At 53.6% G+C, this 15,087-nt stretch overlaps 1 protein-coding gene and 1 long non-coding RNA gene across 11 annotated transcripts in view; one reads left to right on the forward strand and one right to left on the reverse strand.

The window, feature by feature from the left end:
• HSP90AA1 (heat shock protein 90 alpha family class A member 1) overlaps nt 1–3,891 on the reverse strand; it is a 31,441-nt gene extending 27,550 nt beyond the window's left edge. For all 10 annotated transcript variants that reach the window (XM_061395385.1, XM_061395389.1, XM_061395379.1 and 7 more), the window contains exons 1-9: nt 3,614–3,891; nt 3,011–3,172; nt 2,555–2,921; nt 2,106–2,239; nt 1,500–1,820; nt 1,163–1,328; nt 796–986; nt 540–687; nt 109–377 (exon numbers count right to left, since the gene is read on the reverse strand). In XM_061395385.1, the coding sequence (XP_061251369.1) occupies nt 109–377; nt 540–687; nt 796–986; nt 1,163–1,328; nt 1,500–1,820; nt 2,106–2,239; nt 2,555–2,921; nt 3,011–3,172 (1,758 nt within the window). In that variant the 5' untranslated portion in view covers nt 3,614–3,891. The remainder of the gene's footprint in view (nt 1–108; nt 378–539; nt 688–795; nt 987–1,162; nt 1,329–1,499; nt 1,821–2,105; nt 2,240–2,554; nt 2,922–3,010; nt 3,173–3,613) is intronic.
• A 95-nt stretch (nt 3,892–3,986) lies between these two features.
• LOC133234614 (uncharacterized) lies at nt 3,987–13,755 on the forward strand. The gene is made up of 3 exons (XR_009732226.1): nt 3,987–5,333; nt 10,571–10,691; nt 13,467–13,755. It is a non-coding gene; the product is annotated as an uncharacterized LOC133234614 (long non-coding RNA).
• Nucleotides 13,756–15,087: the final 1,332 nt, after the last annotated feature.

Here is a 15,087-nt window from a genome sequence, read left to right on the forward strand (position 1 = left end):
TTAAAAATCTTAAGGACTATGTATATGTGACTTGTTCAAAAGACACCTAACACCCCTAAGAAGGGTTAGTAACCAAAAAATAAAAGAAAAAAAAAACTATTCACACACCTTTTCAACTTTCTTCTCCAAAATGTCCTTCATGATTTTGCAGAGGTTTTCAAACTTTGTCTTTTTCTCTTCTTGTTTCTTTTTCTCTTCCTCATCTTCTGGAAGTTCCAGGCCCTCTTTGGTGACTGACACTAAGGTCTTCCCCTCAAACTCCTTCAGCTGCTGCACACAGTACTCATCAATGGGCTCGATCATGTAGATCACTTCCAAGCCGTGCTTCCGGAGGCGCTCCACGAAGGCCGAGTTGGCCACCTGGTCCTTGGTCTCACCTAAGAAGCCAAAGTTTTAGATCTTTTAACAGCAATCTCTTTATTTTTGTTGGATTAACACCTACTAAATTACGTGTACCACCACACGGGCAGAAGACACACGCAACTGTTCCCATGGGATCACACAAAGATCGACGGGCGCATTTACTGCCTGTAAGTTACCTGTGATGTAATAGATGTGTTTCTGGTTTTCCTTCATTCTTGTGCAATAGTCCTTGAGAGAAACCATCTCATCACCAGAAGCAGAAGTATAGTACCTCAACAGCTCTGAAAGCTTCTTCCGATTTTGAGAATCTTCATGTATTCCAAGCTGAAAGACATTGTTAGCTTTAAGAAGACTTTCTCTGTGTTCAAATTATTTCAAATGAAAAATCAGTTTGATTACTACTCATAATAGTCAAATGTGTTTCTAACCAACCTTAATATTTTTAGAGAACTGCTCGTAAAACTTCTTGTAGTTCTCCTTATCTTCTGCCAGTTCAGTGAAGAGTTCCAAGCACTTTTTGACCAAATTCTTCCTGATAACTTTCAAAATTTTGCTTTGTTGCAACATCTCACGGGAAATGTTCAGAGGAAGATCCTCAGAATCCACCACACCTCTAATGAAATCTGAAAAACAGACCAAATGCAACCAGTCACTCCAAAGACAAAAACTGACAAATTTGTAAACCCAAAAATCCAAAGATGAACGATTTCCCCCATGTTTAGTTTAAAAACCAGAGTTGACAAGATGAATCACTCAGACCAATAACAGTCATCGTTCTTTGTATCAAGACTATACTTACTCAGGTATTCAGGGATTAGCTCCTCGCAGTTATCCATGATGAATACTCTGCGAACATACAACTTAATGTTGTTCTTCTTCTTTCTGTTTTCGAACAGGTCAAAAGGAGCTCGTCTTGGGACAAAAAGAAGGGCTCTGAATTCCAACTGTCCTTCAACTGAAAAATGCTGTAAAAACAATCAAGATTAACACAGGGCAAACAACTTAAACCAACAAAAAGCCCCATATATTACAGAGTTACCTAACAATGACTCCGGGCAAAGCATGGGGCATCAGGGAACAGAATGCTGCCTCAAACATGTGCAGGGATGGTAGTTTTGAAGCACTTAGTCACTCACCTTGACCGCCAAGTGATCCTCCCAATCGTTGGTCAGGCTCTTGTAGAACTCTCCATACTCCTCGTTAGTGATGTCATCAGGGTTTCTGGTCCAGATAGGCTTTGTCTTGTTCAGCTCTTCTTGATCGATGTACTTCTCCTTGATCTTCTTTTTCTTCTTCTTGTCCCCGTCCTTCTTCTCTTCCTCCTCTTCATCTGAGCCAACATCTTCTATCTCGGGCTTGTCATCAGACTCCTTTTCTTCTTTCTCCTTCTCTTCCTCTTTGTCTTCCTTCTCTTCTGCTTCATCATCACTAACTTCTTTATCACGTTCCTTTTCCACCTTCAAAGGAGGACAAATCTTGTCACTTCTCCATCACAAAACCGGGGGGAAAAGCTAAAGGAGACTGCAGCACTTACACCAACGCCACCTGAGAAACACTAGTAGCCAGGAAGCCACTCACCAATTTCTGAAGGATCTTAACAGTTCCGGGAACCTTGACAAGAGTCGACCCACCAGCCCAGGAATTAATGCAAGTTTGGATCTCTTATGAAAAGCACTAAGGACTAACAGGATTTCAGTTCAGTCACTTTAGTAACCTACATATACAGGATACATGGAACTCACAAAAAGAGTGATGGGATAGCCAATGAACTGAGAATGCTTCTTCACAATCTCCTTTATTCTCCGCTCCTCCAGGTACTCAGTCTGGTCTTCTTTCAGATGCAGAATAACCTTTGTTCCACGTCCCATTGGTTCTCCTGAAAAGAAAGTCCAGAGATTGAGTCCAATTTCAATCACAATGGCCTGATCAAGGCAAAAAAATAAAAATACTATTTCGCTCTCCCGGGCAGTTATCCGAAAAGTCTACGAAGCAGAAGCTTGCGGTTACAACTGGGAAGAGTCTGAGGGCAGTTAACGGCCTTGCCCAAGATAAACAGCCACAAGTGCACGCTATCACCCTCCAGAGAAACAGGTTTTAAAAAGGAAAAGAAAAAAAAAAAAAAACTACAAACTTCATCCCTCCTTTGGGGTTCCAGTGCCTACAACACCCCACCCTGTTCTCGGGTGCCTACCTGTGTCAGTTCTCACTGTGAAGGACCCTCCTGCAGAAGACTCCCAGGCATACTGCTCATCATCGTTATGTTTGGTGATGACGGTCACTTTCTCAGCCACCAAATAGGCTGAATAAAACCCGACACCAAACTGGCCAATCATGGAGATATCAGCGCCAGCCTGCAAAGCCTCCATGAACGCTTTGGTCCCGGACTTGGCGATGGTGCCCAGGTTATTAATCAAATCGGCCTTGGTCATCCCAATGCCGGTGTCCACGATGGTGAGGGTTCGATCTTGCTTGTTCGGTATGAGATTAATGTGCAGCTCTTTCCCAGAATCTAACTTACTGGGATCGGTCAAGCTCTCATACCTGATCTTGTCCAGGGCCTATTTAAAAAGATGACACGTGATGACGCACAACGTCCCCCCTAAAACAATCCCCTTTCAAACACCCCAATCCACATTGAGAGACTTACGTCGGACGAGTTTGAAATCAGCTCCCTCAGAAAAATCTCCTTATTCGAGTAGAAAGTGTTGATGATCAGTGACATCAACTGGGCAATTTCCGCCTGGAAGGCGAAAGTCTCCACCTCCTCCTCCTCCATCGGCTGGTCCTGGGCCTGGGTCTCCTCGGGCATCTGAGGGAGTACGCGTAGCCCGTGAAGCCACCGGCCGGACCCCTCCCCGCCGCGTCTCGCTCCCGCTCCCGCTCCCGAGCCCGGGGCGCGCGGGAGGAGCCGGCTGACAAAGGATGACCTCATTCCGGGGGCCGGGCGCCGCAGCCCACGCCGGCCGCGCGGCCGCCGCTCCGCTCGGGCGCCCCCGCCCGCGGCCCGGGGACCCCACTCCGGGGCCGCAGACCCCGGCCCTTACCATCCCGCACGACCCCCGCAGCCCCGGGCCCACTCGCTCCCGACGGCGGGTGGGGGAGGGGACGGGAGACCGCCGCAGGCCCGAGGCCTGCCGGGTTAATCATGGCCGCCCCGGGCCCGCCGACCTCAGGGGGCCCCGGGGGCTGCCCTCGCCGCCGCCCACCCGTCCCTGGATCCCCACGTCCCCCTACAACCGCCTCCCCTCACCTTGGCTGAAGGACTAGCACGGGATCCGCAGCGACGCAGCACCGGGACGCAGAGGCAACTGGCGCACCGCCCCCGCGCCGCCCTTATATAGAGGCGGGCCCGCCCAGCGCGCGGCGCCTTTTCCAGAAGCCTCCCGAACCTTCCGGAAGAACCCTCCCCAACCGCCGGCGCGGCCGCGCGCCTGCGCCTGCGTACTGGAGGCCGCCCGCCCCCTCCTCGGGGCCGCGCCGCGGGCTCCCACGCCTCACGGCGTCTGCGTGCCAAGCGTGCCCGCGCCCGCCGCAGTGCGCCTGCGCGACCCGGAACGTTCGGGCTGGTCTCGCGCCTTCCGGGGCCGCAGTTCCCGACCCTACCTGCCCCCGCGCGCGGCGTTTTGCGCCTCGCCGGCCTCCCATCCCGGGCCCGCCAACCCCGCTCGGCGCGCGTCGGCCTAACGCTCTCCCCACCCAATGTCTGTCCAGGCCCCGGGGGCTGATCGCCCGTGCCAGCGGCTCTGGGAAGTCCAGAAAAGTAAACTCTCGGTGGTTAAAGCGTGTCCCCAGATAGTGTGCACTCCGGATCCTCCCAGCATCGGGACTTCCAGACTGCGTGCCTGGGGCTAGGTTTTGAGCCTTGAGGCCGCGTTTAGGGGATCAAAGCCGGGGTGAGGGGTCCAGTCCCGTGTCACATGTATATGCTCGGGCCCTTGATCGCAGGCTTAGGTCCATGGTTAGGGGTTTGGGGGGTCCGGGCAGCGATTAGGGGGTCTAGGGCGCATCTCTTTGCCAGGGACAGCGGTTATAGGTTCAGGGCCCTAGGAATTCAGGCAACAAGTGCCTGCCAGAGCCTCATTAACGCGGAGGCTCAGAGCCAGAACCTGGTTGTGGGGTGCAGCGGTCTGTGAGCGAGGGGTGACCAGCGTGTGTGCAGGGGGAGCAGAGGGGAGCTCCAGAGCCTCGTGGGTCCGTTCGGCTGGTTCTGAACCAGAGGTGAGCCCTGGAACAAACCGCCATTCCCCCGCCCCAAGGCAGGCCTCTACTCCGGTATGGGGATGTCCTGTCCTTAGGCCTCGTTGCGCCCAGGGGGTAAATGTTGAAAGGGACACAGTCCCGAATTCTTCCACCTTTACTTAGTTCTTTGGGCATTTGTTCCTCCTTTGGCTGTGCTTAGTCGCTCAGTCATGTCCGACTCTTTGCGACGGTAGCCCCCAGGCTCCTCTGTCCATGAGGATTCTCTAGGGAAGAATACTGGAATAGGTTGCCATGCCCTCCTCCAGGGGATCTTCCTGACCCCAGGGATCGAACCCAGGCTTCCTGCATTGCAATGAGCCGGTGGCTTCCCTGTTACCTACTTTGGGTTTGTTTTAAAACCGCATCTTTCAACGCACTGCAGGCCCTAGTCTGGAATTCTGGGACTTGGTGATGATTCATGCTCACCCAACCAACGCACGCATCATAATTTTGTAAGGCCCATCTCTTTTACTTATTCTGTGTAATTTGAGATATCGTATGGTGGACGGCTCTGCGGTAAAGAATCTGCCTGCAATGCAGGAGACCTGGGTTCCATCCCTGGGTTGGGAAGATCCCCTGGAGGAGGGCATGGCAACCCACTCCAGTGTTCTTGCTTGCAGAATCCCATGGACAGAGGAGCCTGGCGGGCTACATAGCCCAAGGGGTTGCAGAGTCCAACACGACTGAGCGACTGAGTACATACCCGGCACACATGAAGTATATAATTCATGGTATGGGTAATTAACTTACTTTAAAGGATAATTTCTAAATGGGAATCCTAAAAGTGTTTAGAATAGTGTCAGATGGTTGCGGCGAGTGGGGGAGGATCTTGGGTCTTCAGCCCGGTCAATAACGGGGGGGGGCTTGGCGATCCAGGAAGGCGAGGCTTCCGAGCAGCGCACCCCTGCCCTGCCCAGGCCTCTCCCGCCTCGCCATCCCCTTCCTTTGGTCTCCTTTGTCTCCAGTGCCTTCTACCACTGCCACCCCCACCCCACCCCCCGCTCTTGGGAACAATCTGGAAGCTCCTTAGGATGTAAACAAACTTGACTGACGACTCCCTCCACTTCCTAGTCTCCAGAGAAACCCAGCTTTTCCAGGAACAGGGTTCTCACACTGGGGCTCGAGCCCCCTTTGGGAGGCTGTGACATCAGCGCGGGGCGTCCAGAGTCCCGTTAAAACGGGGAGAACAGACTGGAAACCAGCAACCACGTGGTGAGGGTGGGTGGGGGTGGTTAGCGTCCGAGGGAAGGAGTAAAACGTGTTTCTGACCTCAGATGGGGTGGCAGCTCCCGGCAGGCGGCCCGGGTTTTCCCTGCGGCCTGGGCTGGGGGCGGGGCGGGGCGGGGGAGGTCAAGGGGAGCGGCCGGCGCGATGGCGCCGAACTTTCTCGGTCGCCACCGTCGGCGGGCACCCCTCCGGCGGCCCGGCCCGCTTCCTTCTTTCCACCCCGCTGCCGTGACCGGGGAAGTTTAAGAGTTGGCGTAGACGAGCCGTTCAGAGCCCCGGCGATGAGATCCCCGGTGTCTGTGCCCTCGTCTCCTCTCCTCCAGCGGCCGCTTGTGGACCCGGCGTTCCCCGCAAGCCCCAAGCCTTAACCCCCTTCTTCCAAACTCCTGCCGCCCGCCCGCCTACTGGCCGCGGTCGCCGAGGACAGGACGGTTCGGGCCCCGTTCCTCCCGGCGCCGGCTCCAAACCAAGGGCCCGGGCCGGCCGTGGTCCCCTCTCCCCTGCCGCTCCCGCCCCGTCCCCTCTTGGGCGCCAGGGCGCTTCCAGCCTCCAGGCCTGGGTGCCGCGCTCACAGCCCCCGCCTGCATCACCCCCCCCCCGCCCCCTCCCCCGCCCCGGGCACCTGGAGTCTGTCCCCAGCCCGCCCCAACCCCCTCACGCCGCTGTTCACCTGCGAGACCTCCAGAGCCGCGTGGCTGCCTTGCGCGTCTTTCTGCCCTGGCGTGTCCAGCGTGTGTCCCCCACCCCGTAGCTGGGGCGAGCTGTGAGAACCAGATCTGGCCGTGTCTCCCGCTCCCACACACACGCCCCAGACCCTGTGGGACACCCCATCCTTCCTGGGAGACAGACCAGGCCTGCAGGGCGCCCCCACGACCCACTGGTCCTCCGTTCCCACTGCACACCCTGCCACGCTCTTCTCTAACCCTCTACTCCGCCAGCGGCCTGCCCACGCAGGCTGGGACATGGTCTCCCCTCGACCTGAAACACTGGTGTCTTTGCTCATCAGTGTTCTAGGGGAGCTTCAGCACAGGCATTTCCTTAGGCGCCCCTTCCTGCCTGTGCTTTCCTGCCAGGCCCAGCCTGTCCCCTGATAGAGATGGGTTCTCAGCGTGTGGACACCTTCCCTCCTGGCCTGAGCCCCACGGAGCCCTACCCCGGTGGTCTCCACTCACTTCTTTAACTCCCAGCCTTCTCCTGCTTCCTCCACCATGCTATGTCTAATAAATATATCTTCAAGTCCTGCAGACTTAGCTGCTGAGTATTTGTTGAACTCATCCCAAAGTGATGCTGTCAGGGCAATCTGACCATCTTTCTCCATTTGAAACCTTTCCGTGTCCCTCCATTGGTAAGCTCGGACACCAGGGCCGGACCCTGGGGGCAGGTGTCCTGGATTCAAATCCCAGCTCTGCCACTGCCTCTCTGTTCACTGGGGCAACTCGTTACTCTCTCTGGGCCTCAGGGTTCAGTGTCCGCAGAATGGGTATGTGTCTTCCTCACAGAGCTGTTGTAAGGCCTAATGTGGGCTCATTCTGTTTTGGGAACCGGCCCAAGACAGCACCTGGCAGGCAGTAACTGCTGTACACGTGTTTATTACCGTAAATCAGTAGCTTTCTAATTCCCCTTTTGATTTCTTCTTTGACCCATGGGTAATTTATAAATGTGTTACTTTCTAAGTACTTGGAGGTTTTCCAGATATTTATTATTGATTTCTAACATTTAATTCCACGATGGTCACAGGAAGTACGTGGCGTGATTTGAATTCTTTTTCAGATTTGTTGTTTTATGGCCCAGGTTGTGGCCTATCTTGGTGAATGTTTTATACATAAAATAATTATGTCAAGGGAAATTATGCCAAGTCATTTATATAACATTTTAGGAAGTGCGAGCTGAAACCCCTCAGGATCTGTGGTTGCCTGGGGGTGGGGCTGACAGGAGTAGGAAGGAGGAAACTTCAGGTGATGAGTCTGCTCACTATCTCATCTCCGTGGTAAGAGTGATTTCACAGGTGCATGCCGATGTCAGAAGGTATCAATTGTACTTTACACATTCATTTTATTCCATATCAGGTATGTCTCATAAAGCTGTTTTTAAAAAACTGACGGGTACGGATGACCTTGGAGAAACGTTCACAATCAAGTTATAACTATGTTGGAAAATGCCCGCTTTGGAAATGGGTATAGTTGACGTGGAGCAGGTTGTCTGTTGTGCCACAGTCAGCTGCTGGCTGTGTGACTCTGAGCAGACTACGCAGCCTCTCTGTGCTTCGTTATTGTCTCTTCTACAACAAGGAAACGGAAGGATGCCCTGAGCTAATCCCCGGAAGCCTTGGCCCCTGGGGTGCAGTGGGTGCGCCATGGATGGGCACCCTGTTGTTCCCGTGATGGAGAGCAGGGAGATAGGGTGACCTCGCTGGCAGCCATGGAACACCAGGAATCTATCCTGCACGGTTTGAGCTCTAACTCGAGAGGGGCGGGAGGGCTGGCAGTAGAGCCCCAAAGGTGGGGATGAACGCTGCGAGCGGGAAGGGGGCCAGCCCTCTGTTTCTGGCCATGTGTGTGTGTGAGTCCACTCTATGGTACGTTTCCACAGAGCAAACCAGTTTTCCATTTGACTGCAAGACTGGGGATACTTTGGTGCCAAATTTGTTCTTCTTCTGGCAGATCTTCTGGGAGATCCCTGGAGGTCTGGGAGGGGTTGGCCACTTCCTCATCAGTTCATCTCAGAGATGCACTCTCTCCCCCTGCTGTGTTACTGCTGTGAGCGCTGAGTGCGGCCGGCCTTTCCTGCTAGAGGAAACAGTGTCTTGTGTAATGGGCACATTTAATGCCTGTTTACTGAGCTGGTGTGCAGGCCTAGGACGCACTGGGCGGCAAATTGGGTCGCTGCCCTCATGGTGGGGGCAGGTGTGGAGCCAGCGCCAGGCCGACCCATGGATTCATAAGATGGCAGGGTGTGGGCACACCAGAGCCTCCTCTGAGAGCTGAGAGGAGAGGCACCCAGGAGGAGGCAAAGAAATAGAGTTAGCGAAAGCAAAATCTAAAAGGAGTCAGTGGGGAAGAAGGAGAGGGCAAGGCGGCAAAGGAAGTGGAGGCGGGAAGAGCCCTTCCGAGTCATGGGGTTTGGGGGACACAGCAGTGTGAGGCAGGGGGTGAGTGCGCTGCACCAGGGGACCCGAAATGTGGCCCGAGGACCATGGGAGGTATCGGAGGCCATCCCGGGGGCCCATGTCCACTCTGGCCAAGGTGGGGACCAGTGAGATCCAGGGAGGGCTGCACCTGCAGAGCCAGTGGGTGGAGAAAGGGCAGGCATGGGCAAGACCTGGAGAATGAGGGACAGCCTGGGTGATGCAAAGGGTCCTGTGTGTGTGTGGGGGGGGGGGGGGCTGTGGTCACCCCGGGGCAGCAGGTGACTGGTTCAGTGTGACCCGTGTTGGGCACAAACGTCTTTGAGGCATTCAGGAGGACAGGCGTCCAGTAGAGGGGCTGCTGAGACGTGGGCAAGAAGGCAGGGAAGGGCTGGTCAGGCAGGAAGGGAGCTGGACAGTGAGGGCAGAAGCAGGACTTCCTGAGAACCGCATCCTTGGTGCGGCCTTGGGGCCGGGAGGCAGAGGGCCTGGGCTTGGGGCGACGCCTTCTGGGGGAGGCAGGGCCCGGTGCGGGCTGTGGCCGGGGGGCACACCCTCCTGGAAGGTTCCTCGTCCCCCACCCAGCCCTCCCTGGTCTCTGTGCTGCGCCCAAGTCAGGCAGAGGATGGGTAAGCAGCTGTGCGCGGTGCCCGGGGCCAAGGCTCAGCTGGAGACTCCCAGACCTAACCTTCAGAACTTTCGTGGGGGAGGGACGGACAGAGTTCAGGCCCATCCCTGGCTCCTACAGGAAACGGCGGTCCTGGACAGGAACGCAGACGACTTTTGGAAGCTCTGCCATCTTCCCTTGAACTCACCTTCAGGCCTTCCGAGTCCTCTTTGACTCACCCTTCAGCCCCCACGTTCTGAAGCTGCCAAGTCCGCGGGAGCGTCTAAGACGTCCTCTTTCTCCAAGCTCAGGGTCCCACTTGGATCCAGACTCTATGCCATGGTCACCTGGCTCTCCCTGGATTCACCTGCTCTGCATTCCTGTCTTCACCTGCCTACTTCCTTTGGCAGAAATGCCCGGGACTCGCGGGACCCCCAGCCAGCAGCCCTGTCTGGGTGTTCACACCCCAGGCCCCGATCATGCCGCTGGCCCTTCACTCCTCCGACCACTGGCTCTGACCTCAGCCTGACCACTCCCCTGTCCCCAACCCTGACTTAGGTGCTCTCAGACCCAGAAGGCTGGCTGCAGACCCCTGCACCCCACCCCCGGCCCAGCCCCCAGCCCCACTGATTGTCCGAGGCTGGGGCGCCACCATCAGCAACCCTGCCCAGGTGACCAGTAAGAAGAATATGGCAGAGAAACAGGTCCAAAGAGAGGAAGGACAGACTGAAAGTGTGGTGGTGGCCTCTGATGTTGTTCCAGCCTCCCACCTCCATTGCCCAGCCCCTCCCAGAGCCACCCCCAGGGATCCGGGGAAGGCACAGAAGGAGGGACTCCAGGGCAGGGGATCCCCCTAGACACCCTCTCCTCCTCCAGGTGACACTTGCATGGAGCTCAGCTCAGCCCAGAGATCGCCTGCCCGGTTTCCTCTGGGTGCCTCCTCCACGCTCTAATCCACAGGGAGGAGCTGAAACTAGGTTTTGTCTTGTCTCTTGATCCCCCAAACCCAGCTCAGAGCAGGCCTGGGCAGGTGGCTGTCTACCATCTCCACGCACAAAGGTGTTGGAAGAGACCAGGTGGGACTCCTCCCCTTCGAAGGCAGATTAACCTTTGGCGCCATCTAAGGGCCAGGTAGGTGATTGGTTGTGTTTGGGGCCTCCAACTGGAAGTGGCATTGAAGTTTAGGAATTTCATTTTTCTTTATTCTCACCAGCTGGAGAGTTAGGAAAGAGAGGAGAGAATTATGTGAGATGCAGTTTAAATCACCATCATTTTTTTTTGGCTGTGCCACTCGGATTGCAGATTCTTCCCGGACTAGGGATTGAACCTGGGCCCTAGGCAGTGAAAGCTGAGTCCTAACCACTGGACCACCAGAGAATTCCCTAGGTCACTATCATTAATGTCTCACGCTTGAGAGTTCGTGACAAAGCTGTCAGCCTGTCACTGAGTTGGAATGAAACTGAGAGAACTGGAGGCAACTTTTTTAAATTAAAAATATATATATGTACATGTGTTAAGTTATATATAATTTGTATATATGTGTGTTGGATGGCATCACTGATTCAATGGCCATGAACTTGGGCAAACTCCAGGAGATGGTGAGGGACAGGGAGGCCTGGTGTGTTGCAGTCCATGGGTTCGCAAAGAGTAGGACACGACTTGGAGACTGAACAATAGCAACGTGTGTGTGTGTATTTCACCACTAAAACCCCATATACATAAAGACAGACTGGAGGGTTAAAAGATGCCAACCTCAAATCATCTGAGTCTTAAGATGGAGTCAGGTGTGAGTCCAGCCCTCCCCAGGCCACTCCGCCTCCCTGGCATCCCAGGGTCATGGCCCTAAAGCTGGGGGGTCGCAGGTGGGTTGGGGGCAGCTCTGCCCTTCCTGCTCGCTTCTTTGTCTTGGCCAACATGAGGGCAGGGGCCTTTAGGCTGAGACTTCCCCAAGGGCAGCCTTGTGTTCAGCCAGTGGAGGAATAGGCCAGCTGCTGCTGATCTTCGGACGCCCCAAGGTGAGGTGAGGTGGGTCAGAAGCTGAAACGGGAGGGGGACAAGCGGGTGTGACGTTCCTGGGCCTGGGAGGTGACAGTTCCTTTCCATCTGCACTGAGCCAGGGGTCACCAGGCTGTCAAGACTCTGCCCAGGTGGCCCAGGGGGAGGACACCTAGGTCTGGCCAGCTTGCCACGAATAGGGTCATCATTTTGGGCACTGACTACCCATAAAGGGGACCCGACCAGGCCCTCCGGAAGGCCCTCTGGAGGGCCAGGAGGCTTCTCCTCCTGCTCCCCACCTCAACACCCTGCAATAAGGGCCTCTGCCTGCCTGCCCCGGCCTCCCGCCTGTTCACACCTCTGCTCCTGCCTTCTCTTCCTGTCCAGCCTGGAAAACACCCACTCCTTCAAGAGCCAGATCAACCCCTTCCCTGCCCAGTGAGGTGCTGTCTGCTTCTTTGTCCCTCTTGTGTGCCTCCTCTGCTGACTTTGGGGCCAAGTCTCTTGAAGCTTCAGTTTCCTTACCTGGAAAACGGGGGCAGGGACAGGACAATCGGAACAGGTTCCTTCTGTCTTCCTGCGTGGGTGCGTGTGTGCTAAGTCACTTCAGTCTTGTCCAACTCTTTTCGACCCTATGAACTGTGCACCAGGCTCCTCTGTCCATGGGATTCTCCAGACAAGAATACTGGAGTGGGTTGCCATGTCTTCCTCCAGGGGATCTTCCTGACCCGGGGATCAAACCTGAGTCTCTTACATTTCCTGCATTGGCAGGCAGGATCTTTACCACTAGCACAACTTGGGAAGCCTGCCTCCCCCTGCAACAATCTGTCTTCATATGGTGCTAAATTCTTTCACTCAAGGACAAATCAACTGTGGCACATATGTGTTATTACCCAGAATCAAGCAGTGAATGAGCTAATGGAAACTTCCGCACTTTGCAAACACCCTCTACTTTATCTGAAGTTATGGTAGACAAGCGTGTGTAAGTGTGTTAATTAACAGCCGTGTCCCAATGAATGTGTTGTGACAGATAAAGCTGAGTCTGCAGTTCAAGTTGCTAATGGATATATGAAAGTGCATTAGTTGCTCAGTTGTGTCCGACTCTGTGCAACCCCATGGACCGAAGCCTACCAGGCTCCCCGTCCATGGAATTCTCCAGGCAAGAATACTGGAGTGGGTAGCCATTCCCTTCTCCACGGGATCTTCCCAACTCAGGGATCGAACCCAGGTCTCCTGCATTGCAAACGAATTCTTACCATCTGGGCCACCAGGAAAGCCTCAAAGGGATGTATAATAAGATTCTTTTCTTTTTCCTTTTTTTTTTTGGCCGAGCCACATAGCATGTAGGATCTTATTTCCCTCACCAGGGATTGAACCGTGGTCCCTGCAGTGGGAACGAGGCATCCTAACACTGGACCGCCAGGGAAGCCCCAGAAGCTTCTAATTTCTAAGCTGTTTCCCAATGCAGTGTTCTGAGCAGCACACCAACAGCATGCTGCCCTGTAAATTCGAAGCCCTTTCAACAACTTGGCATTTCATTTAAAACTACTGGATAAGTAAATCCACCCAACACGACATTTCAATCAGCATTGTCTCATTATCCAAAATAAAACAACTAGGGAATTAAACCTGACAAGTGTACGAAGGGTCTGGTGAAGAATGACCTGTCCTAGAAACCCCGGGCTGTTCACAGGGGCGGGAGGCCAGGCGGTCACAGTCACCACTGCGCCCACCACCCTGCCACGGGTTAGCACCTGCCCCCCTGTTCTCAGAGGCCTAGGTGTTCCTGTCATTAACGCTATCTCTTTGCATCTCTTTTTAAAAAAAATCTATAAATGAAGTCATTATTAAACCCGCCCCCCCTTTTAAACAGAAAGGTGGACAAGCCTCCGAGCATATTTCCTTTTATAGGGAGGACGGCAGCAGTGGCGGCTCTGGACCCAGTGAATCCTTTGAGTGTGCTGAGCTATCATGTATATACACCAGCTGGAGAGTGATGGGAAGACTCTCAACAAAGAAATAGAATCATGCAGGGCCACCCTGCTGAAGGTCATTCAACATCATCAATTTATGGTCTTTTAAAAAAGAAGCTTTAATTATTTATTGTCAATAAATACATTTACTATTAATAAAAGCATTTATTGTTAATTTGTTAATGACAAATTTATTATTAAATAAATTTCATAACAAATCCATTAGCTTATCAATAAATTAATGTTATAATAAAATTATTTTTATTAATAAATTTATTTACTTAGGCTGAGCCACGCCGCTTGTGGGATCTTAGTTCCCTGACCAGGGATTGAACCTGCGCCCTTGGCTGAGTCCTAACCACTGAACCACCAGGGAATTCCCCACCAATCGTGCTGAAGTGTTCTCTTTTACCATATATGTATGTGTGTCCTTAAATGATGGATGTGTTTGAATGTAAATAAAGGGTTATCATATGTAGTCTGTGACTTTTTTTTTTTTTTTTGCTCAGCATGGTGAAATTCATTCACATTGACTTGAATAACCAGTTTATCCCTTTTTCCAGTTGTGTAATATTCTACCACAGTGCTGCTGTGGATATTCCAATCATGTTTCCATGTTTCACAGGGTACTGAACGCCTTAGTTTTAGCTGACACAGCCAAATTGTTTTCACAGTGATTTATATCAGTCGATACTCCCAGCAGAGTCCCTGTTGCTCTGCATTATCAGTAACTCTTGCTGTGACACAGTAACAAATTTTTCCAGTCTAGTGGGTGTGTGGTGGTTTCTCATTGTGATCTTAATTTGCATCTCCTAGTTTAGTAATTATATCCTTTTAATTTTTTGGCCACACCGCATGGCATTGCAGTTCCCCAACCAGGGATTGAACCTGTGCCCCCTGCATTGGAAGCTTGGAGTCTTAACCACTGGACCACCAGGGAAGACCCAGTAGTCCAGTCTTTTCATGTCTTTTCTTGGTCATGGATTTGAATCCCTGCTCCAGGGCTCATGTTGACCTTGGGATCAAGTCCAAACTCCTCAGCACATCTACCAGGCCCTGCCTCCCTGCCCCGGCCCCCACTTACCTCCTGCCAGCACCACTCTCCTCCCAAGATCCTGTCACTCCAACCTCTCCCCTGCAGCACCCCGCCCCGCCGGCCACCCCTGCGCTTTCGCTAGTGAGCAGGGCCTCAAGGGGCTGCCCAGAGCTGTCTCTTCTGGGAGCCCAGGGGGTCGCGTGCCTTTCCCCTTTGCCCCAGCACTCTTCTCTAGCCCTGTGTTGTGGCTGACTGCCAGTTGCACTCAGGCAGGGACCTGGCACCTCTTGGGCACCGCTTGGGCCCTAGTGGCCCCCAAGGAGATGCTGGTGCAGTGAAGGAAGAATGGGCAGACAAGGGAAAACAGCTTTGCATTCTGGGATCCTCGCCCCTCACCGAGGGTGGTGTGGAGGGCTGGGGAGCTAACTAGAAATGCTTGGGATAGGAATTGTAAACCTTAGTCCCCTCACCCCTAACCATATAACTGTACATGTAGTGGCCACCTCATTGCGAGGGGGTCTCT

Source organism: Bos javanicus, chromosome 21 (assembly GCF_032452875.1).
Source record: "Bos javanicus breed banteng chromosome 21, ARS-OSU_banteng_1.0, whole genome shotgun sequence".
In the NCBI taxonomy this organism is placed as follows: domain Eukaryota; kingdom Metazoa; phylum Chordata; class Mammalia; order Artiodactyla; family Bovidae; genus Bos; species Bos javanicus.